This window comes from Centroberyx gerrardi, chromosome 12 (genome assembly GCF_048128805.1).
Source record: "Centroberyx gerrardi isolate f3 chromosome 12, fCenGer3.hap1.cur.20231027, whole genome shotgun sequence".
Lineage (NCBI taxonomy): Eukaryota > Metazoa > Chordata > Actinopteri > Beryciformes > Berycidae > Centroberyx > Centroberyx gerrardi.
The window spans coordinates 16,644,667-16,668,676 of NC_136008.1; the positions used below are offsets into that span (position 1 = coordinate 16,644,667).

At 41.6% G+C, this 24,010-nt stretch overlaps 1 protein-coding gene across 2 annotated transcripts; it reads right to left on the minus strand.

The window, feature by feature from the left end:
* Positions 1–314: 314 nt before the first annotated feature.
* On the minus strand, positions 315–23,229 carry st14 (ST14 transmembrane serine protease matriptase). Of its 2 annotated transcripts, none has more exons than XM_078287005.1 (19): positions 22,998–23,229; positions 13,860–14,007; positions 13,009–13,169; positions 11,451–11,521; positions 11,048–11,217; positions 10,291–10,326; positions 9,424–9,652; positions 7,879–8,018; positions 7,608–7,711; positions 7,050–7,159; positions 6,523–6,653; positions 5,936–6,040; positions 5,585–5,692; positions 5,100–5,213; positions 4,506–4,625; positions 3,776–3,956; positions 2,872–3,140; positions 2,148–2,284; positions 315–1,986 (listed from the first exon to the last, which is right to left on the minus strand). In XM_078287005.1, the coding sequence occupies exons 1-19, from the start codon at positions 23,022–23,024 to the stop codon at positions 1,825–1,827; spliced, it is 2,523 nt and encodes an 840-aa protein (XP_078143131.1). In that variant the 5' UTR covers positions 23,025–23,229; the 3' UTR covers positions 315–1,824. The 2 variants fall into 2 exon arrangements, with proteins under 2 accessions (XP_078143131.1, XP_071756198.1); XM_071900097.2 differs by lacking the exon at positions 22,998–23,229 and adding an exon at positions 20,055–20,161.
* Between the last annotated feature and the right edge of the window lie 781 nt (positions 23,230–24,010).

The following is a 24,010-nucleotide window of genomic DNA, read 5'->3' on the forward strand; positions in this document are numbered from 1 at the left end:
AAGACAGATGAGATACTAGAACCCCCACTGTATGTGTCTCCACCTCCCAAAGCTGACATGCCCATCTCCTAGGGTAATAGGATAGGACTGTGACAAAGGTAGGCATTATTTGACAATATGAGTTTGTCTTGTCACCTCTGTTCCCCAGGTAGGCATGCTAGTCACGACAGGGAGGAGAGCTACATGCTCATTACAATTCTACAGTGAGAAGGGACAAGGTCTCACAAGACACACATTTATTATGCACAACATAATACAAAATGGGACCTAGTCAAAGACAAATAATACAGGTAATGTAATTAGGTACTGAGGAATCAGTGAAAGGATGTTTATTATCATAAATCTTTCATATAAAAACACACAAACAAGCACATTGTAGAAAGGATATATATCCATAATCCAAATCACAGTCACAGTGTACATTAATTGCTCATGAAAATATCTTCTTCTATCTAGAATGTCTGGCCCCTCAACCTACTTTCTGAAAAATACACATTTACACTTGCATAGTTTCATTGTAAAGCTCTATGTAATCAATAAAAAGGTCCATTGAGCAATGTCCCCTCATCAATATTTTCTCCTTAATCTATTCTCTTCAATATACAATACTTCTGCTAAATCTTTGGTTTGCTTATCCAGGATATTATTTCCAGGATTACTCGGAGATAAAGACAAATGGTGTAAAAGAACCAACCAATCAAATTCTAGGTTAAAAAAAAAACAGGAGTCAGGCTTGACCAATGAGAAGAAACTCTCATAGGGATAAGAACTCATTGCATTGCTCTGGCAACCGGTGAAACCCCATTGATTTGCTTGAGCTGTCAGGTGCGTGGGACTGAAGACCCCATCACCCTGAGCTCAACTGGCAAACAGGGAGCTGTGCAAAAGCCTATTGGATCTAATCCTCCATCTAAGCTTCTCTGAATATGGAGTTCTGTCAGATCATTCCAGTGTGGTCACAGACCAGGCAAGGGCAGTAAGCAAGTATATAACAGGAATACTGATGTAGGACCTGTTTAGATCATATAATCGCATAAAATTTGCAACAACTTAAGCATCATTCTAGTCTCAGATCAGCACTCCTATTCTAAGATACTTGATATATTCGAGCCCAAATCTATAGATATCTACAGTATGAGCCCACTGGCAAAGTGCACCATGAGAGGATGAAGGCATCTCACCCGTTTATAAATAGATAAAATATTTAATTTGTTAAGGCCTAAAAACGTAATTGGATTTTCAGGGAGCGAAATAGTATTCAGAAACATGACCTTAAAAAAAACACAATATAAAATGTTCAGATTCTGTCCCCCAGTCATCTAGCATGTAATTACTGCACTTTAAGACAGCATGAAGTCACGTTGGACAAATATGGGGAAAACAACTTAGGAGAGTCGGAATATACATATTTCATTATTTACACTCAGTGGATATTCACCAGTGAGACATGACTGATAGGGGCACAAGTGTCTGCTTTGAACCAATAAAAAGTGGTTTAAAACTGTACAACATGTGTGTCTGGGTGGTTGTGTGTGTGCGTGTATGTATGTATGTATGTATGTATGTATGTATGTATGTATGTATGTATGTATATATGTGTGTGTGTGTGTGTGTGTGTGTGGCAGCAACCAAATCAAGTGTTTTAAGTCATTCATGTGAAAAGCTGGGTCCATGCAGCAGCGTCCCCAGTGTGAGTCTGTGGCTAAATGAATGGGTGGTGGAGGGACTTGTCCTCAATCAGACTCAAATGTTCCGTCTCCAGTATTTTTAGCACCGTGACGTCGGTCCCCCGCTCCGCATCCCTCCCTGTCCTCCCAAACATCATCAAATCCCTGTTTCCTTGCGGATCCAGTCTCTCAGTTTGGTAACGCGCGAGTAGACGCCGGGCTTGTTCCGACGAGCGCAGCCTTCGCCCCAGCTCACGATGCCGGCCTGGAACCACTTCCCAGTCTCCTCGAAACACACCAGGGGGCCTCCGGAGTCTCCCTGGTGAGCACGACCGGAGAACAACAGTTATTAGATTGGGTCTGGATGTGAGAGCGTGATAATTATACGGGTGTGAAAACCTACCTATATATACCCCTATGCGCTTTTATTCTTTCCTGGAGATATTCTTCCTGTTCTACACATGTGTTGCAGTGTCTCACCTGGCATGCGTCGACTCCTCCAGCCAGGAAGCCGCTGCAGAGCATCCTGGAGGTGACCTGGCCCTCCGTCACCACGTTGCACACCGTGTCGTTGATGATCTTCACCTCCGCCTTCTGCAGCAGCCGCGCCGTGCGACCTGCCAGCGCAGGAGAAAGGGGTCAGCACTCTGTCACAAGACCTCTGTGTTCGCCACTAACATCAAAGGTGTTAATAGGCTGGATTAGTGTTGGCTAATGAAGGTTTAAGAGGCTTCCCAGGAGAGGCAACGTCTGCCTTGATATATGGATATGGAAAAAAGGCTTAATGGAATAGAGCAGATTAGAAAAAGATGAGAGAAAAGGGAGGGAGGGTTGAGCGGAAGAGGAAAGAGAAGGATGTCACGATGGGAGAGAGATGAAGGAATGGGAGGGACATTAGAGAAAAGAAAGAAGACAGGATAAAATGAGGGAGAGATGAAGGGAGGAGAAGGAAGCGGTGAGGGAAGGAAGATGAAGGGGAGAGATGAATACCACGTTGAGAGAAGGAAGGGGGAGGAACGGGAAGTCATATTTTTGATGTGAGGTGGATATGCAAAGCGGAAAAACACTTTTGTAGATTGGGTCAGCCATAATTGAGGAATATCAGTGTGCATATTCAAAATCAGTGTAACAATCAGTTACAGTAAAAAAAAAAAAAAAAAAAAGACCACAGTTCTGCCAGAAATCAGCAATCCGTGCACATTACCTCCTTCTCGGAGCGTGCCCCAGCCTGTGACCCAGCAGGACATGCCTGCAGGGAAGACGTGGGAGGGGGCGGGAAGGCAGATGGGGTGGATGGTGTTGGTGAACTCCAGCGGCTGGCTGAGCTCCAGCAGTGCAATGTCGTAGTCAAAGGTCATCTGGTTGTAATCTGGGTGGGTGATGATGGTCTTCAGTGGACGGCGCTGTACGTCATCGTGCTTGTACTGGTCCTGCATGCCGCTGTAGGTTTGCCAGTTGGATGACACATGGTTCCTGAAATAGTACATACAGGGTAATTTATTATTTTTGTTTGCACACATGCATCAAGCTACAGTGATATATATAATATGCAAATTATTTGCTACAAAATGAATATATGATAGTGAGGAAAACCTATAAAGTGAGTGTCACTAGCCTATAAATGAAATAACTGCATTGTACAGTAAATATCATTACTGAGTCTCTGAAGGATTCTCTGCTCTAACACAATGGAAGTGAATCAGGTCAAACAGCATGGCTAGTGCTCCACCTACAGGGTGCTCTGATAAATGCAGCACTCTGCTATCAATGGATGAGATGCAAATTTAGCCCCCCCCAAGGTTTTTCTGAATTAACTGTATCATCAGGGGCTAATTTCCAGACTACGTAATTTGTACATAAATGGCTCTCTGTTGAGCAAAATACTATTTTTTCCATCAGAATGCATTTAAATGTATGAGAAAGAATATTGCATAATCAGATCTAAGAAAATGAAAAACAATGTAATGAATAATAAAAAAAATAAGAGAACAATAACAATTTAATCATAAAATACATAAGAGGGAAATCGTTCCAGATCACATTTGGGAAAAGTATACCATCTTATTGCGGTGCTTGGTACAGATGAGTGTCTTACAGCTGTAACTCACTGAGGGTTGCTGGTCTGAAAGCAGTGGGCAGCAGAAAGGAGCCACTTTTCAGAGAGGATTGAGGCACCACACACATGCCCTTGGGTCAAGAAGTGAAGGCTGACCTGCCAGGGCCACTCCCCCAGCTCTGCGTTCTCCCCGCCCACAATGCGGTTCAGCTTATAGGGCCTGATGCCACAGTCTGTAGGGACATGGATGGGATGAGAGAGGAAGGAGGTTGGATGGTGAGTGAGAGAAAGATAGCAGATGAGACTGGCATAAATGATCAGAGGGAAAATCTGAAGACGAGGAGGAAGTCGACTTGAAGCCGTCATGACGCCGGCCTTGGCTGTGAACTGCATGGCTCTTTGGAATTCTAATAAGGCACACAGGCATATTAGCTGATCAAAAAAAAACAGTCAGACCCTGAGGCTTGAATGGAGGGAAAAACAAAAACTTCAGAGATGTCAAGAGCTGCTTTCAAAGAAGAATCAAATAAATAAAGCAGTCAAGGCCTGGGGCTCTTTTCTAGCAGACAGCCCAACGCGCAGCTCAACCCGGCTCTTCTATAAACTATTTTGAATGACACTGAGGAGATTAGCTCCACTTTCATGCTGTAGTTCACATTTTGTATCAAATCACATTCCTTAGATACAATGCTAAGAGGAAGTAGCCTGGAGATGATAGTGAAAAATCTTTTAAAAAATGTGGAAATTCGTAAGGAGGGGGAAGAGATTAAAAGGTTTCTTACCACAGTTAGCCTCGTCTGAGCCATCGCTGCAGTCTTTGGCACGGTCACATTCAGCGTTCACCTTATTGACACAGTCATTGTTCTTGCACTTGTAGCTATAGTCAGAGCAGATACCCGGAGCTAAGTGGGGTAGAGACGGGTCCCAAAATCAAAACACATATTTTAATCAAACCATTAGAGCTTTGCTAAGTTTAACCAGAAAAACACTATGCAATCAGTGAGGCTTCAAAGTGAGGCTTGAATGCACAATGCATAGTGATTGAGGAGCAGATTACATTGATTGGGCGTATTGATTGGGGTTGAGGTCTAATATCCCTCTTTATTCACAGAAATGAATGAGTGAGAAAGTGAGTGAGATAGAGTAGGACAAAGTGAGTGAGACGGGAAATTAAAGAAAGCGCAAAATAGTGTGTACTGGGACAAGAAGAGTGACTGTTGAATGAAGAATGAAATTTGCATCTTTATAATAGCTACACTTTTACTCTGCTGTGGATCGAGTTTTTAATGGTTCATGTTAAATGCTTAATATTGCGGCGCTGGTATGGATTTTTAAATGTGTGAATGGGTGGAAAGTGTGTGTGTGGTGCCACTTACAGACTTTACAAGAGGCCTCGTCGCTCCCGTCGCCACAGTCCTTCTTAGTGTCACACACAACATCCTGAGGCACACAAGTCCCGTCCCCACAGCGCCACTCGTTCTCATCACAACCTGCAGCAAAGGACAGAAGAAACAGAGGGATGATGAAATAATGATCAAATGAAGAAGAGAAACAGTGATGAGAGAATACAAGCCATGCTTCAGAAGGACATCAGTGCTGTGGCCACAACGGACATTACCTTCTTCTCTCTCCATCCTGCTTACATGTATTACACATGATTAAGTGTCTAGACAGACGATGAGCAAATTGGGCAAGGCTTCAAACAAGCTCCATTACTGATAAAGTAATGACTGCACACAGCCCAGGAGTCAGTGACCAGAGCATTAGCGGTGATGTGCCTTTAATGTTAGCACAATTAGCATAGCATTAGATAGGGCTTGTATCCCCCGAAGACCGCTTTAAGAGAGACAGAAATACTCACTGCACTGTTTCTCGTCGCTCTCGTCCCCACAGTCGTTGACGCGATCACACACCCAGTACTTGGGCTTGCACATGCCATTGTCACATGCAAACTGGTCCTTCTCACACTCTGGGATAACAGAAAAATGGCATGTTCAGTAAAAAAATACAGCTGAGGGAGAAACAAATATTAGAGATCTGAAGAGGATCTCTGGGTCACTGGATGTGTTTCAGCAGGCCAAAGAAAAACTAAGGGAGGGTACAGGTTGGAGCCTGGGGGAGTTGGGAGAAGGGGCTGATGGCTGGACAGGAGGATAAGAAAGGAGGAGAAGAAGAAAGAGAGGACAGCGAGGTCGGGTCAGGGGGGACTTACTGCACTTCATCTCATCGCTCATATCGCCGCAGTCATTCCAGCCATCACAGTGCAGGTCTTTGGCGATGCAGATCCCAGAGGCACAGGCAAACTGGTTGGGACAAGCTGCTCATAAAAAGACAAAAGGGGAAGGGAGCAAAGACGGGGGAGACAGAGATGGCGACCGAATGAGCGGGAGGGAGTGACAGCGTATATTCACCACATCCGTCATGTTGCCATTTGCTTGTCCCTGTTGATCAGAGCAATTATAAATCCATTTAGGTCAAACTGGGAGGCAACATAAAGGGTGGAGGGGATTGAAAGTGAAGTGCTCCTGACTGACAGTGGCAAATAAAATGGACCCAATAAACAAGCTCTCTGGTGATTAGTCCAGCTCTGAAGTGTCATCGCCACAGTCTCTAAGCCTCTATCACTGAACAGCTCCATTTGACTGTCAGCCTGCCACCGTCTTTAGTCTCTCAGACTAAACAGCTATTCTCCCTCTCCCGCTCCGTAATGGCAGCCTGCGAGTGTCACTGTCACATCGTAACAGTTCACCCATCTCGCATGTGTGGTAAATAGGGGCACGAGACAGGGTCTTAACTCACGGTTGGCGGGATCGTAGGCATTGTACTCGGCCCTGAAGCCTTTGTCGGTGAAGGACTCGTCGGAGTGGAATTTCACCTCCAGGACGTTGGACTGGCTGGTCAGGGCCAAAGAGGACAACTCCCCACAGTACCTGGGGCACAAGACCGCTGTTTAATGCACAGACTCACAGACATGCAGACAAACACAAAGCGCAATATGAACTTCTGCAATTTCCAAATCGCAGAGGCTGCAATTAATCGTTTAAGAGAGAGGTGTTTTAGAGCTCCAGGTAATGATTCCATGAGTCAAGTACAGTGTTGGTGAAAATCTTCCATCATACTCAAACTCAGTCAATCCTGCACACTGACAGCTATTTTTTTTAAACAAAATCACTTTACAATTTTGAAGGGACAAGAAAAAGTTGTGATGATATGAATAGCAGTTTAAATCACAATTGCTTAGATTTTTTGTCAACATCGTTCAGCCCTAACATATACTCAAGGGAAAAGTCGTCAATGAATGTCACTTAAATGTGTCAAAGTCTTACTTGGTGCCCATAACCTCCACATAGTCTTTGTGACACACACGGACGTCCACCCCAGGCTCCTTCATACGGAACATGGTGAACTTCACCCGCACCTTCTTCCCAGCAGGAACCTATAGCACAGAGGAGGAGCTGATCGGTTTATCACGGCCTTATTTAACATGCATGTCACTCCACTCCACTCCACCTACACACACACGCAAGCACATACACACAAACACAAAGAAACATACATGTACACACAAACGCATGCACACTAAAACACAAGCAGCACAGACACACACGCATGTGTACACACACACACACACACACACACACACACACATACATACAACACACTGGCAAACAAAACCAACACACAAAACACTGCAGCCCAGCTATAGCTGCGGCAGCAACAGCAGTCTGACAGATGAAGATAGAAGAGGTACTGAACAGCTTGGCTTCTAGAGTGCTGCCTCAGCATTCCTCTCATGGCAGGCTAAGGATGGTAAAGGAGGAGGTGGGTGGGGGGCGGCTTTGAGGTAGAGGAGGGGCACCAGGAAGAGCAGCAGTGTTGCAAACCTTGATGGTCCACTTGCAGTCCAGGGCAGGGGGATAGAAGCTGGGATGATGTGGGGAACTGAACACACCTTTGGCGTCAGTGAGGTCGCCTCCACAAGTTTTAGCTGAAACGAATGACACTTAATAGATTTATATCCCAGTATAGCACATTTTATCATTTATAATGGGATTTGGCATAAATACAGCCATAAAAGTCTATGTGATTTGTTATAGTGCAGAATGCAGTTGGCAAATGAATGATGGGGAGTGCCGGCAATGTCGACTCAGTTACCTGTAGATATAGGGATGACTTTATACTCAGCCCTGAAGCCAGGCCTCTGGACGGCACTGTCTGTGATCAAGTTGATCAGCATGATGTTGCTGGACGACACGACCTCCAGAGGGTTGGTGGGAGGCCGCTGACCGCACTTTCTGTCAGAAGAGCATTAATGGTCATATCAAAGACAGAGCGATAAAACAGAAAGATGTGTTTTATGGAACTCTGTGTATGTGCGTGTGTGTGTGTGTGTGTGTGTGTGTGCTCACTTGTGTGTTATAGCAAATAACACTGTGAAGCCTAAGATGATGGTCTGCTGCAATTACTGAATGGAATTTTACACTTCCAATAAAACACTAAAGGATGTGAAACACAGAGGGAGCTCAAATACAGCTGTAATTCTTCTTAGTCAGAAGCACTGAAACATCAATGCAGCAAACAAGTTTAAAAAGCTTAAAGAAAAAAAAATCATGTGAAAAGAAATCAATAGATAAACAGAGATAGAGAGAAATAAAGAGAGATGTGCCAATACCACTGACAGAAAGTGCTTAGATGGAGTTTCAAAGTCAAACATTAGGTACATTAGCAAAAAGTTCCAGCACTGCTGGCGGTATAGCCATGGAGGTGTGAATGACGCTGCAAGAGCAGCAATACATCTACCTGCAGTAGAATAATGTCATTATAGAGTATTATATTATGGCTCTCATAAACCCCATGTCACCTTGGATAAAGCTGATCGCTCAATAGCATTATAAAAATTTTATGCATCGCCTGGTAACGCATATTTGTTTGGCAAAGGTTTCTGAGCTTGAAATTGCCTGCAGCTACAACTGATGTTGCATTCAAGCCTGTAGTTTGAGAATCAAAACCCCCCATAGACAAAGCGCAATTACACACAGTGGTGTAGCAGCAGGTTGGCACCCTTCATAGATTTGAAAAGAGAGGTCCTTTTGAGCCAACTCAATCTCACTGAGGTCTCAAAAGTTAACAATAAAATGGGACATACAGCGCTAAAGGCACCAGGCCCAAAAAAAAAGTTGTAATCACAAATGCAGTGAAAGGAATGAAGTGGAACACGTTTTCCACCCACATCAAAATAGCTTTTTCTCCTAAATCCCTCAATGCAACATTTCAGTCAAATACAAAGTGATTCTTAGTGGCTGTCCTCTGGGAATCATGTAGGACCATATTTCCCCTCTCTCTGATCATCAAGGCTAAATAAATGAGACATATGTTGGTTGAGCCCTATCAAACAAACCCAGAGAGCAAGGTTTAAGGCAAAATAAGATAATGTGATTTGCGTGACAATTTGATGGGAGAGCAAAAAAGAGCTTGCTTTTGCTGGTTTTCTTTTAAATAAAATTCCTCTGGGGGGAAAAACAAATAAGTGCATGTAAAATCTGTCTACTTCTAGCAAATAATATTATGGTAAAACTTGAATTAACCAAAATTGTATTTAAAAATAGCACCAATATAACCATGGTTAACATGATCTCAGCCCTCCCTGTTTTTCTAAGAGTGCCCCGAAACCCTTTGGACATCCCCAGCTCTGTGTCTTACTCTGTGATGGCCTGTGACTCATCCGGACTCAAGGAGTCGTAGATGAAGACAAAGTCGTTGCTGCAGTCGTCCTCGACGTGGAAGTGAGAGAACCTGACGGAGATGGCGTTCTTCTCTGGGGCTCGGATTTGCCACTGGCAGCGGGACCTGGGGGGATACTTGACGGGGAACCCTGGGGACTGGAATGTCTGCAAGGTTTTTTCAGCCTCCAGACGGAAGAAACACTCCTCTGGGGATAACAATATTGGTCGGATTATATGCATGGACATGTACCGTACAGCACTGTAGATCATGTGTCACTCTGAGCAGCTGCCGGTTGTGACTTACAACTGATAAAGTAAAATCTGATTAATCATAACTGCTGTCAGAGATATTGACATCAAGAATTGTATCTTTTCTGTTTTCCCTCTGTATCACCTATCCTATGACCTTTCATCATGCAATTTAATGAATGCAATATTAGCTGTCAGCTAGAATAAAGTTGAACACATGTAATCATCAGCTCTTCTGTCCTTTAAGTTATGCTAGTATAGATGTATGTATAAATATGTGTATGGATGGATGTATAGCTGGCATACAAATTCCTAATTTTAAGATAATAAAGGTCTAATAAAGGTCTTCTAATCTAATGTAATGTAGTGTAATCATCCCAGGGACATAAATCACCAAGGCAGAGTCAAAGAGAAGAGTAGGGCGTGCCGACCGTCTAGCCCTGGCCTGCTACAGGACTCTCAATCTCTGACTAGAGCAGCACATGTACAGTATAGGGCAGGCCAGCCATTCGTTACAGACTGGCAGGAGGGTGAGCATCTACCCAGCTGGAAAATTACAGCTGCGAGTGATTGAAATGGGACACGCTGTACTCACTGGCTCTGGGGTTCCTGGCCATCCGAGGGTCTGTGACTGGAGACAGAAAGAGAGGGAGAGAGAGTGGTAGGGAAACAGGAGGGAAGGTAAGAACGTGTCACCAAACTAGGGAGGCTGATAGAATTTGATGCATGGGCCTAAAATATTTGGGTTGCACTTTTTCTGTTCCATTTCCCTGCTGTTAAGGGAACTGGTGATGGTGTGTAGCTCTTTCTGCTCCATCTCACCTTGCCCTACAGCAGCAACCCATACATCTCTGTCTAACTATCTGGGACAGCAACATCAAATCATACCCACAGAAATCATTTTAAAGAGGCCCAAAACCACTGAGTCACAGGGCCAGCTCTTGGCTGGTGGCCAGGATGTGGACAAATGCAATGTGAATGCTGAGAAGACAGAAGTAAGAAAAATGGCTGCCTTGAGCCAGGCCAGGGCCCAGCTAATATCATTAGAGGATCCAAATAGCATAAAATGTGCAATCTCAGATGCAGCACAAGCAGAGAGGTCTGGCTTATTTGTTATCATCTTATCAGCACATCTCAGACCAAGCTCCTATAATACAAATAGAAGGCATACAGAATACCAATGCTGATAGGAGATGACAATGACCTTATTCGGATCTGTATTCACAATGCTCTATCTCTGTTGACCACCATAATGCTAAATGCCATAATCTGCAGCCAGCACTAGCGAAGACCCAATTGACTCCCTCTATCCGCCCCTTGGTCTGACCCCAGCAGGTCCTGGTGGTACTAACGTGAGGCAGTCACTTCGCTGATGCTGATATCCTGGCGGCTCTGCTTGCCCTGGTCCCTGATGCCTTTCCACAGCATCTCCATGACCCGCTCCTCAGAGAACTCCGGCAGGATCTCCAGGTCGCTGGCTGGAATATCAAACTGGGTCCAGTGGTAGGCTATGACACCCTCACTGGAGTATACAGAGAGATGGGAGAGAGATGGAGGGAGGGAGGAAGAAAGAGGGAGAAAGAGAGCATCCAGTAACAAGCATTTAGTTTTTAATTGGTGGAACACTGAGCATTAATTTCTAAATTATACAACTCACACTGAATCTACAAAAAATTTACATATTACAAGCATTACGGCTGATTATATACAGCAGTGCAACAAATCAGATAATCTCAAGATCCCAGCAGTATATACCTGAATGCGGTGACCACGGACTGCTTGTAGTATTTTGCAAGGAATTGATCTTTCTTGTAGTTTTTCTCCAACTGTGTAGAAAAGATGTGTATTTACTGTACGGTAAGAGGACACTTCATCACGTACACCATCACTTCTGTGTCTGCCTTAAGCCTTGAAAGTGCAAATTAGCATGTTAACATAAAAACGGCATACCATGCAAAGCAGACATGACAATGAGATTCCCAATTATCTGACTTGCCCTCAGCTGCAGTGAGCAGCAGACTGTATCAAACATGGTTGTTAATAGTTACATGCTGCTACTAATCTTCATGGGCTTAAATACAGGTCACCATCACATATCATGCATGCATAGGCTTAGTTAATTTCAGAGTGACTGCTCTTTGAGGAAAACGAAAAGAAACTGCCGAGGCTATAGTACAAGGACTGTACGCCAATGGTTCAATACAGAGTCAGAGCACCTGAGTATTATCTGTATCTCCCTCAAGGTAACAGTAAAAGAGGGAGTCAGCCAGGTCCAGAAAATGAATAGGTTTCATTTGTATGGTCAGTGATAATACCACCGAGAGCGATGAGGAGGAGGAGGAGGAGGAGGAGAATTGTTCACAGGATAAAATGGTCAATTATCCATCAACATAAAATATCAAGATAGGCCCAAAAAAGCCATTTCTAAAGTTGAAGTCAGCAACATGAAATGCGATCCCATTGCCATTTTCCTAGCTCATCTAGGAGATAGGGGAGGAGATGAAATACAATTAGACATTTTTCAAGGACTCCACAGACAGGCGGTGCTAAGGCCAGCCTGGCAGGAGTGAATTACTTCCAAGAGCTGTGTCAAGGTAAAGCTGTGGGACAACTATGGTTAAGCAAGATGACTTTATCTCTAAGGTGACAGCTTTAGTCCAGTATTCTTTAACTGAAGTAACATTCCTCAAGCCATAGTCGTTATGTAAACAGTAACCGAATGAGACATGTTTTGATAGCTTTATTATTTTATTAATGGACAAATCATTGATGGCATTTCAGTTGTGCAACTGCAATTATTCTTTAAAAGCTGTTATTGTGTGAGAGCGCACGGCATGTATAAAGCTTTTTCCTCAGCGGACTAGTCATCTAATATTCCAGTCAGACCACCTCCACTCTCATCCCCACCTAACACTCTCACTCCTGCAGCTTTTCACTGAGAAAGTGTACTCTTGATGGGGTTTAAGCAAGACTTTTCTGCCATCAACATGCTCCTAAGTGGTGCTACAAACATTTCCACTGCCTTCAATAATAGGAGATGCTGTTGAGGGGAATGACTGAGAGAATGTACACCGTTTTATTCCACCCACGCAAATGTGCCTTCAGCAGTTTCTGTGCACCGGGAGGGACCTATTTAAAAAGCATTTCCACTGTGCCAAACAACATTCACAACTAATCCTTAGAGGGAGAAGGGAACTGCGTGTAATACTTTGCTCAAAATGGTGAACTTAACAATAAACAATGTAGGCCATTGAAAGGAAACAAAATGGGCCGAGCATCTCTTGACCAGAACTTATTTAGATGTCAAACTCACAATTTCTTCCAGGTCATCGGCCAGCACCTGGAACTCCTTGCTGGTGGGGTCCTCCAGCTTCTGGTTATATGGTATGTCAACCAGCTTCATATGCCCACTGAACACCTGCACTTCTGGGCCTTGCCGCATACTGACAGTGGTCTCTGAATCAGCATCTTTGACTTGGAGAAGAGAGACAGAGGAGAGTAGTATTTGATAAACAAAGAGGCAATAAGTTAACTGTCTCTGATGAAAGAGGAGAGACTGAGGGTCTTGAAACAGCTCTCAAAGCACTATGTTAAAGCCTTACTCTGTGATCTTATAGTGGGGTGACAGCTTGGCTCTCAGAGCAATTAAAACACACAGCCAGCAGAATCAGGAGGCTGTTTATCAAGACTTCAGAGGCCTTTTTATCAGACCCTATATGTGTGTTTGACTGTTCCATTGACTCTGTGACACTTTCTCCATTGCATTATTAACAGAGAAATTCAGGCCTGTCAAATAGGCTAACATTAATGGGAAATTACAAAGTCCAAACAAGCTACTCTTATACTCTTAAATCAAAGAACTGTGCCTTCAAAGCAAGCAGTAAATGATCCACTTTAGAGCTTCTGACGTGTCTGTCCTGCCAGCAGTTGATGTTGACAATGTGACATAGGGAGGAGCAGGCACCAGGATTTCTCATTAAATAAGAACAACCTTGATTTATGCACAAAATTGCTTAGAGAGTGATTTTTTTTTAAATTCATTGCCCATATAAGAGAGCAGGACTCTCTATGCCCACTTTACTATTCCAGCGCTCTATAGCCAACAGATGTACATGTGTTTTCAATAGAAGAGCGGGTGAATTTAAAACTTTAAACTGCACTCACAGACAAACAGCCAAACGAGGAAGGCTGCTACAGCTGCCAGGACTAAAAGCCCCACAAGAACCCCGACCACAATCCCAGTCTTCCGCTTTGACGGCATCTTCTCTTTATTGGTTAAAAAGTCGACCCGCTCATGCTGCCCATTCCGGCCCTGGTGAGGAAAGAGAGCGAAAGAGAGAGTCAACAAACATACAGCAAGCACGTCATGTTCTTGATGCCGAGTGTGGAGGAAATTACACTATTATATTATTCTATATGTCTTTAATATCTGTACTGTACTCTCTTTGTATTATTTTGAGAGCTGTGTGGAAATTTACAAACTGCTGTTCAGCACATCTCTCATGCCTTTGACCTGACCTGAGACAGATAAAACAGTGGCTAGTTGAATTGGTCCTTGTCTGCACTGGAAATCTTTTATCTCCGGAACCTGGCCATTCTATTCATCATGTATCAAGCATGATACCATTTCTCAGTTGAATGCTGTCTCTGTCTTCAGTAATTTTCCATTCTCCACCAGTTTGAGATAAACAAAGGTTCTGACCAGAGAAGGCCTTGAGTGTCCGGTTGGAACTGGATTTTGTCTTGCACAGATGCACCCTAATCGTAGACTGTTTCAAGTATAAGAATGTCCCGGACTTCTCATGACTCAGCTGTTTCTACTACATGATTATAAGAAGGGTGGACAAAGCTCATGGTTTCGCTCTTTGTCTCACACACTCGTTGGGTGGGCATTGCGCCTTGCTTGCAAGCAATAAAGACGACAGAAAGACAACTTTTCATCTCCAAGTCTCTTTTATTACAGAAAACTTCCACCACACAGAGATTGAAACATTTATGATTACATTCTGAGTAACAGGAAGGGATGTGCTCCTGCATCTTAAGCTGTGAATATCCAATACATATCCAACACAAATCTCCAGTTTTACCCAAATCCTAAAATACTGTTGTTTTTTTTACTGCTAAAAAACTGTTTTTTTTGACTGAACAATTCCAATTTTCTTCCCCAGTACCTGCAATGTTAAGAAGGCTGAATAAAACACTGCAGACTAATTGGTTAGGAGCCTGGATATATTTGCCTGGATATATTTGGATATATTAATCTACAGAATACACTCTAAAATCTGTTTGCTTTGAACAGCATGATAACGATGACAGACACATGCTATTGGCCTCTCTATAACCAGATAAGATCCCAACTGAGCATTTATAGGAGATTTTGCAGCCATAACCTGTAAATATATTGACCACAGAGTTGCAGAGTTGGTAAATGCTTCAGTGTCCTTCATACTGAGAATCTTGACAATGTCTAGACTTGTTAAAAATGTATTAGGCAAAAATCCTTGATCCGTTACCATGGAGAGGATACCAATAGAAACTGACTCAGTGTATTCGTCAATGCAGTTGTCAGGTTGGGGTGGTTTTGACTAGTGGAATAGATGACTTGTATACATACTGTATATGTGTAGAGCCGGGGGGAAAGTAAATAAGTAGGTTTTTTTGTGCTCATTAAAATGACCAAACTTTATGACAACTGGAAATACAATAACTGTTTTATACAATATGCAAAAACATTTTGTCATTTGACAGGCCTACAAGTGACTTCAACCAGTGACAAGTTCAAACAAGCTGCTGTTAAGTGTTGGCAAAACTGGCAAAACCCGTTCAGTGACCTGAAAGAGCTCCCAAAATTGTGTATTAGTGTACACATACACACATTCAGGCCTAGCATGGGAACTGGGGGATATCTGTAGGTAGAGATTATGGGCACGGAGCCCTGGGTCGTGTGTGTGTCTGCAGGTACTGAACGTATGAGTGTGTTGTTGAGCGTTCTCCAGTGAGTGGACTGAGAGAAAGATTTCAGGCCAGTTAGTAATCAACACACAATGAATTCAATGCCTGTGGCCCATGAGTGGAGCAGCCCCAGTGCCATTAGGGATGGAGAATCACTTTGGTATTAAATCAATTTGTCAGATGTGCTGCCCCTTAAGATGGGGGCTCAATTACATGAGTCTAGATGATAACTCATGGCAATTAAGGCCTATTCTTACCCAGCGCTGGCTTCCACACATGCTTCCTAATTGGAATCTCTAACAGCAATCATGGGCCAGAATGAGGGGAATCATTAGAGATGGGGTCAGTAAGCGCTCCAGGGTCTCTCTCTATCAGTCACCCTGATCACAGCCTAATAAAACCATTACATGCTCTTCATCATATCCCATTCTCCACTCCCAGAAAGAAATACTATCCCATTTTTTAAGTATGTATAGCATTTTTTTAAAACACCAGCTCAGTGCGCCGTTTTAATGCTACGATTAAAACGGGAAGTTGCAGTACAGGATTAAAAGCTTTGTTTCTGAACATTGAACCCTGAAAAAAGCACAACATACTGGGGCAAAAAAAAGTGTTAATGTCTGACTAGAAAACACTCTGGGCTGCAAACAGGCCTCGGGTGTGGAGCAGACAGACCTCTGGTAAACAAAAAGAGTAAGTGGGACTCCTGAAGTCAGTTGCCACAGAGTATCTCTACGTGATCAAACCAGTTTGACAGGTGGGGAACTGGCTAACTGCTGTGAGGCGTGGTTCAGAGAAACAGCTCACTCACAAGCTGAGTACTCATGCTACTTAATATCTTCAGTTCTGGTCCTCATTAAGAACATTTAGTCATCCTTAAACATACAAAATGTATTGCATCTATTTTATGTTGACCAAAAGTTGCAGTGTTGAATAAATCAAACATCAGTGCACATTGCTGAAGAGCACAGAGCCTCAAAAAGTTAAAAGGCCTGAGGCCCAAACAATGTTAGTCATCTGGATTATTTAGTTTCAGCCCTCAGTCACACCGCATGATTAGAGGAAGATACAAGAGACAGTGAGCGAATGAGAAAGAACTGAAAAAACAATTGAATCACTGCTCAAATCATAATTTAAATCAAACTGGTGTAAAATTTTATCTTCTCTAGGCCAACACATAAACAGACCGCAACAATGTATAATTCAGTCATGCAATATTTCATGTCATGAAGTGCAGAGTAAAAGTTCCCTTTTTATAATCCTCAACATTTTACTAAACCTATAATGGATCATACTGACTCACTGAAAGTAAGGCAAGAATACTCCATAGTTGGCAATGTTATTAGAGCCTGGCGCCATATTATAACAGCTTTTCAGGCATCAATAAAATACTCCTTTGGCGCTCTGATAGTAAATAATCCTGATTTCCCCCCATCTTGTATAGATAACGGGTTTCAAATATGGAGTAAATTAGGTATTTGGAAAAATTATTGATCTCTTCCATGATGAAGTCCTCCTATCTTTTGAGCAACTTCAAAGTATGCGGGGACGTCCAAGATCACAGTGCTTTCGTTCCCTTCAGATCAGGAATTTTATTAACTCAGTACCTCACTACAAAGGAGCCTTGGGATTTACTAGTCTGGAGAAGGTTCTCATTAAAGTATGTACAATTAAAAGAAAACAAGTAAGCTATTAATAATCTATTTTCCATTTCCAAGATAAATGATGAGAGAGATGAGAGATGTAGACTATTGTGGAAACAAGACCTGAAAGTTGACCTTGATAATAACGTGGAAATCTGCTTTTCTTAACATTACCTGTTCTTATAAATCCCACAAACTGCAATATAAAATAATCCAAAGGTTACACACAACCCCAAGGAATAAATACGACCCCAGTTGTCCAGGAATATGCCTTAAATGTCAAAAACAAAGAGGTTCTTATATTCATTTAATTTGGTCTTGCCCAGTGATACAAAGGTTTTGGAAAGACATTGAGAAATATATTACAGATATGATTTGTCAGTCTGTGGGGCTTATTTTAGGCTTATTCCCCCCTTCCCCAACCTTACATTGTTATAAAGAAATCCTGAGACTTATGTGGTACTCAGCTTGTTTGTCAATATTACAAGTATGGATAGGGAAAGAAAAACCAGCCATATCCCAATGGTTTAAAACGACTTCTACTTGATCTTTTTCCCTTTGAGAGATTGATTTTATGTTATATAAGGAGATTTACATGGTTTTCTATCAATATGGGATCCTGTGATATCATATCTGAGGAAAGGTCAGTGCAACACGCTGCTACGCGGCCTGGCCAGTTCTGGTCCAAAATAGAAAGAAAAAGAAAGAAAGAAAGAAAAAGGAAAAAAAGGAACTCTGGTCTGAGCTCCAGAATGTTCTCTCGAGTTCAGATCATAATGGTCTATTGTACATCGTATAAGAGGTGCTTTGTGGTATATTAATGGTGGGAATGATTGATTTCTGAGGGTGAACTTCCTGCCTCCCTGGTTTCTTACTCCTATGTGGGTTGTTTGTTTTATGTTAATAATTTGCTTATTCATTTATCTTTTTATTTTTGTTGTTGTTGCTTCAGGTTTGTTCTGTCTTGTTTTTGTAGTTTGGTAACTGGTTTTGTTGATTGTCCTTTTGTGTCTGTATGACTTTAGTACCTATGTCTGTAAAATATAAATAAAATGATTGAAAGACATTTGACAGAACTATGAAGTTGATTTCACAGTAGTTTATATTTAGCTCCACCAACATAGGTATTCTTCCTTAATAACTCCTGCTGAACTGAAATGACTTTCCTAAACAGGCACAGCTGTCACACTGGTCATCAGATGATGGTTATCAGATATGATATGACTGCAGGAGCGGTCAGTGTCACAGTGATAACTTGTGTGCACTTGGACCTTTCAGCTGCTGATTGTGCCACTGTGAGTGTCCCTGTATAGTTATAGTTATATAGTCTGAGGAGACACTGACCCTAGTTTCAACTCAACAATAAGCACTGAGAAATGGAAATACCCCAAATATTGATTTCTGAGAGGTTTTACATTGTTTGGGGATCAGTCTTGTCTATAGTTTTGGCAAATGTCTATCTGAATGTATAGTTCACTGGAGTCAATAACAATAACAGTGAATTTAATATTACATTAATTTCTTCTGCTGATCAGTTTCCACATGACTTCCCTTGAAGTGCAAGCTGAGGAAAAAAAGGTAGCTCTAATGAAATATAAAAGAAACATGAGAAAAAGAAGCCTGAAGAATTATTTACTGACTACAGGTCCATTGAGTCACTCCACAGAGAACCAAATCCACTACATTAATCATAATATCTAGATGTGATCTAATATCTACAACTGATCTCATTGCCTGTGAGTAATCTAATATTAGCGGAGGAAGAAATGTTCTGTGAAATTATCATTTAGCAACGGTTTCACTGATGTCACTAATGTGATTTACAAAGAGAATCTGTCTCAGCTTGCAGTTTCAAAGAAATCAAGGTGTGGCAGTACTTTTAGTTGAATGACTCTTAAACTTTACTACAGATTGCAGTGGTTTGATGGCAGTTTAATTACACTGAAATCTTAGTAGTTTTATGTAGTTCATTTTTTGTCAGTGTATGTTGAAGTCCTACTTTTGCATTAATGTCTGTTTCCAACATTTCTTTTATTCCACCTTATCTTCTCTCTAGTCTTTTGCTCTCACTAAGAAAAAAACCAACAGACACGCCCTGTTGTTGTTATCTTACAGTATGTCTAGCTGTCAGTAAGTTGTTTCATGCAGCAATGTAGGTTGGATACAGTTTATCAAAGTATTTGAGGGCAACAAAGGGTGGAAAAAGTAACAGCAATCTCATTTCTATAGGTATATTTCTATTCAAACTGTTTTCCCCAACACAAAGTGGAGGCAATACACTTTGGTAGATTCAGTGGAGATGAGACAGAAAAGTTGGAGCTACTTTCTGTACAGCAATGAATTAATTTCTCATAAGACAGACATACAAATCCTGATTTGACATATCATCACTAAAGATATGTCATACATGTCTAACCTAATTCAATGCATATACTGTAAGTTTGACATTCACAACACCTTTTAGGTTTGTATTCTGTCCAGATACACTACATGTCAGAAGATCTAGTTAAAACAACTATAAAGCACTACTTAGCTTCAGCACCACAAAGCTGGACAAATGGTGAATGCATTCCAGAACATGAACTGTGCTTGCAAGAGTCTAAGGTCACCACCTACATCAACTTCCTACGCAGAAGAAGAGAGGACTTCTAACTGGATCGTATCTAATGCCAATATCCCCTTCACCAGTTCCCTAGGAAATCTCATCCCTCCTCAGAAATAAGCTAATAATGTAGGAAAAAGGCACTATGGTCTAGGAACCTACCTTCCGTCTTGTCTAAAAATCCCTTGTGTGCAGCTCTTGAGTTTTTTTGATATGTCTTATCCTCTGCGGGCTGACAGAAGCAAGGGGATCAAGTCAGAACAAGCCTGGTGATTCCATGGTGTCAAAATACCTTGAAGTTTGGGCAGCCCATCTCTGAGCTGGGAGAGGGCACTTGCAGTATATGGATAGCATGCAAATGTATTCAAAAATCTTTAAGTCCTTGATAAAGTGATACTACACCAAGATAGAAAAATTGTTGTCTTTTTGCCTGACTCCTGCCATTGTTTGGTCACGTGTTTATTTCTGATGAGGTACACTGCAGTGTTTATTTCCCCAGGGGTCATTTATGCTTTCATGAAGCTGCCAAATATAAGTTCTACAGAGCTGGTGATTTTGAGCAGCCCTGCCCAAAGCCTTGTAACCATTAATAAATCCCTTTGCCAGAGGGATTCACCTTTGGCCGCCTGTCACGATTTGCTGCCTTCATCCTGTATTGGTTTTTCATGGGGTTGTGTACTGCTAACATGGGCGTCCAGAGTGCTAAAGCCCCAATCAAAGTTTAATTATTTGGCCATACAAACGTTATTCACACAGATTCCAGGAGAGTCGACTTATATGAAAAATAAGCCTTTGGTAGCTTTCAAAACTTGTCATAACTTAAAATACAGGTCTGCTTAAGTGTTAAGCCGTGAGAAGCCATGGTTTACTGTGATTTTAGAACAGCTAAGAGGCGATGTTAGATATGACAAAGTATGAAACCCACCAAACAAAATGACCAAGCAATATAGATCTTGAACAGTATGTACACAAAGTGGCTGCTAAGCAACAAAAGTAGTAATATGAAGGCAGATTTTTTTAGTTTGTGCATTAATATTTTAAATGAACTGTTATGGGATCACAGGTGTGTGTTTAGTGAAGCTAGAGTGTTTCAACATGGGGCACCATGACAGCTAGAGCTGGGCGATATGGTTGAAATCAATATTATGATAATCATAAGGATTTTTTTCAATATCGATATATCTCACAATTATGGCTCACATATGCAAAATCACATTAAATAATCAAATTAATGTTCATCCCTTTGAACCAAACAGAAATGTTAGGTGTGTTGTCAAACAAAACAGAATTTTTTGTCCGTTTTTAAATAAAGTTTGCTTGTTATCTTCAGTTTAGACAACAGAACTGTGTGTCACGATATCACAAAATCACCATATCATGACGATATGATCCCACTGAATGACGATAAACAACAATATTAAATTATCGCCCAGCCCTAATGACAGCTACAGACTGTGTTTTTAAACTGGAATAAAATTAATTTGTATTAAATAAGTTCATCATATGGCCTTAGATAGCCCAAGAATGTCTCTATCCAAAGTTTAGGCACCAGAGAACCAAAAGCCTAATCTGTGATGTCAAATTAATGTGAAGCTTGAATCGTCTGTATTGACAAAGACACTGACTTTGTCTGTGCTCTGCACTGTGTAATGTATCACTTATTGTTTCAGTAATGAAGGAATTTCACACTGCGGGATCAATAAAGTAATAGTACAATGATTACTAGCACTGCTACTGACATAGCACCTGTCTAAGCCTTTATAAGCCTAACTCCCTCTGCCAAGAAAGACTCTCCCTTTAGCAACAGGTGGATGTTGGTTTCCTGCATGAGAGACCAGAGTTCAGCTGGTGAGGGAGCCGAGGATCTGTTGTAAAAACTTAAGTTATTGTGGACAAGTTAGTGATTAGTACTAGGACTGGGGCAGGCTTTCTGCATAGTTCCCCTTTAGTCTTTGAATCAAGAGATCCAACTAAAAACTGACTATTTCCACCAGTAAATATTGTTTAAAAAATAAAAGTTAGCATGAAATAGCAATGACTCGACTTGCTTTGACTTCTTACAACTTAATTTCTGTGTTCATTTCATAATAATATTAGACATTCTCTTTTGCCTACCAGTGATAAGCTTCACATCATCGATTTTCTGAACTGACTGACTGAAAAATATGTCAACTGTTTAGTAAAGAATGATGAAAGGAAACATGAAATAAACGAAGCATAACATTGAATTTAGCTCTGAAATGAAAAGTAAACATTTCGCAAAGTGTATTTATATTTCATTACAAAACTATTTCAAACTTATATTTAATAATTAAACGGTTTTATATTATTAATTGAAAAACTAATTCCCTTTGTGAGCGCAATGTAGGCCTACATTTAAACAACATTAACTTTTAGATGTCCCAGTTTTCATAACAGGGTTCCCACACTCACTGACACCAAATTCAAGAACCTTTCAATGACTTTCAAGGTCTTGTTTAGTGAATTTCAAGGACTCAAAATTGTCATGTTTTGGGGCAAGACGTGACATTGGTCAAAATGAGACATGCGAGGCCTCATTTCTTTACTCGTGATCTTGTCAATTCAAGAAATCACAGTGAAATCACTGAATTTAAAACTGCTGTTATATCGGCGCAAACATCCATCATAGTTTTTTCCTCAGAATGTGAAGTGTTGATCCTAGGATCGACAGAGGTCCAGAGGCATATTGATGAATTTGGGTGTTAAATATTTTCATAATGAATCGAGTAGCCTACTGTCAAGGCCATCAGTCATTTTCAAAAACCTTTTATTTAACCTTTAAAATGATTTTATTTTTTCTCAAACCCACAAACTTTCAAGGATTTTCAAGACCCGTGGGAACCCTGTCATAGGCCTAAGGCACGAAAAACAAGTTGTTGTTTTCACGGTTACAATATAGAGAGGCTATATGTGTACAGAGAGAGAGAGAGAGAGAGAGAGAGAGAGAGAGAGAGAGAGAGAGAGAGAGAGAGAACAGATCTAGGCCTAAACACTGAAACGATCATCAGATCAACTCAACATTGTGACACGCTTTACAAAGTGAAGAAACGCGAACGCTGCAGTGAGAAATGTGACGAAACTTACATCGTATTCATATCTGGCGGAATGCATCTTCCTCAAATGCGTAGAGTCCACCTGGATCCCAGGTAATTGGTCTAGTCCTCTTTGAACTCCGCGGGATCGAACTCTATCGGCCTGAGCAGCAAGCTCAGGTCAATCCTCAATCCTGAATGAAACTTTCAAAAACACACGAAGAAAGTGGATTGGTACTTGCTGAAATCAAATCCCAGGCAAAGTGACAGTGTCTGTTCCTGTGTCGTCGTGGCCTGAGAATGCTGCAACACCTGAAACTGACCTTTCCCTCCCACACCTACCTACAAACCACGCCCCTACCTGCTGCAGCTGTAGGGCGAAGCTGTCAGCATGCTTTCCATACAGGAAGTGTGTTTCAGTGCTGTGAGAAAGATCAGCCAATCTGAGAGTCAGTAGCTGGCCATGTATCCTCATTAATATGTAGTGTTGTGTTCGGGGGGGGTCTCTTATATCGGCCACCTGCATCAGGTAGGCTGCACAACAGGCTGCTATTTCATTTTCAAAACATGTGTTCCCCCTGCTGGCCAAATGGAGATATTGCTGGCAAGCACGCTGAATAACCCTGCATCTCATATCATGCATTACAGCCTGAAATGAAAAGTGTAACATGAGCATTTAGAAATTAACTGCTCGACTGCATGTTGCATAAGTTTCAAAACACAGCCCATTTTGAGCAGTCTGTATAATCTACATTTATAGATTATATTAGCTATTGGCATAAATAGCAAAGCATTAAAAAATATACACAGTAAATTCTGTTTCTTCCGTTTTTAATGTAGCCATGTTATCTGTTTTTATTGTATTGCCTATAAAATTATACTCTGTTGCGCTCTATATAGGCCTATTTACATGTAAACCTTCTGGTCTTTTTTTATTTTTGTGTAGGCTATTAATCGTGACACGCTCTGTATCTTTTTAGTTGCATTTCATGTTTTGCATTAAAAATAATATTCATCTGGACCATGGCCACTGTTGAAGCTGACGCATGAAATCAGCTGGCAGGC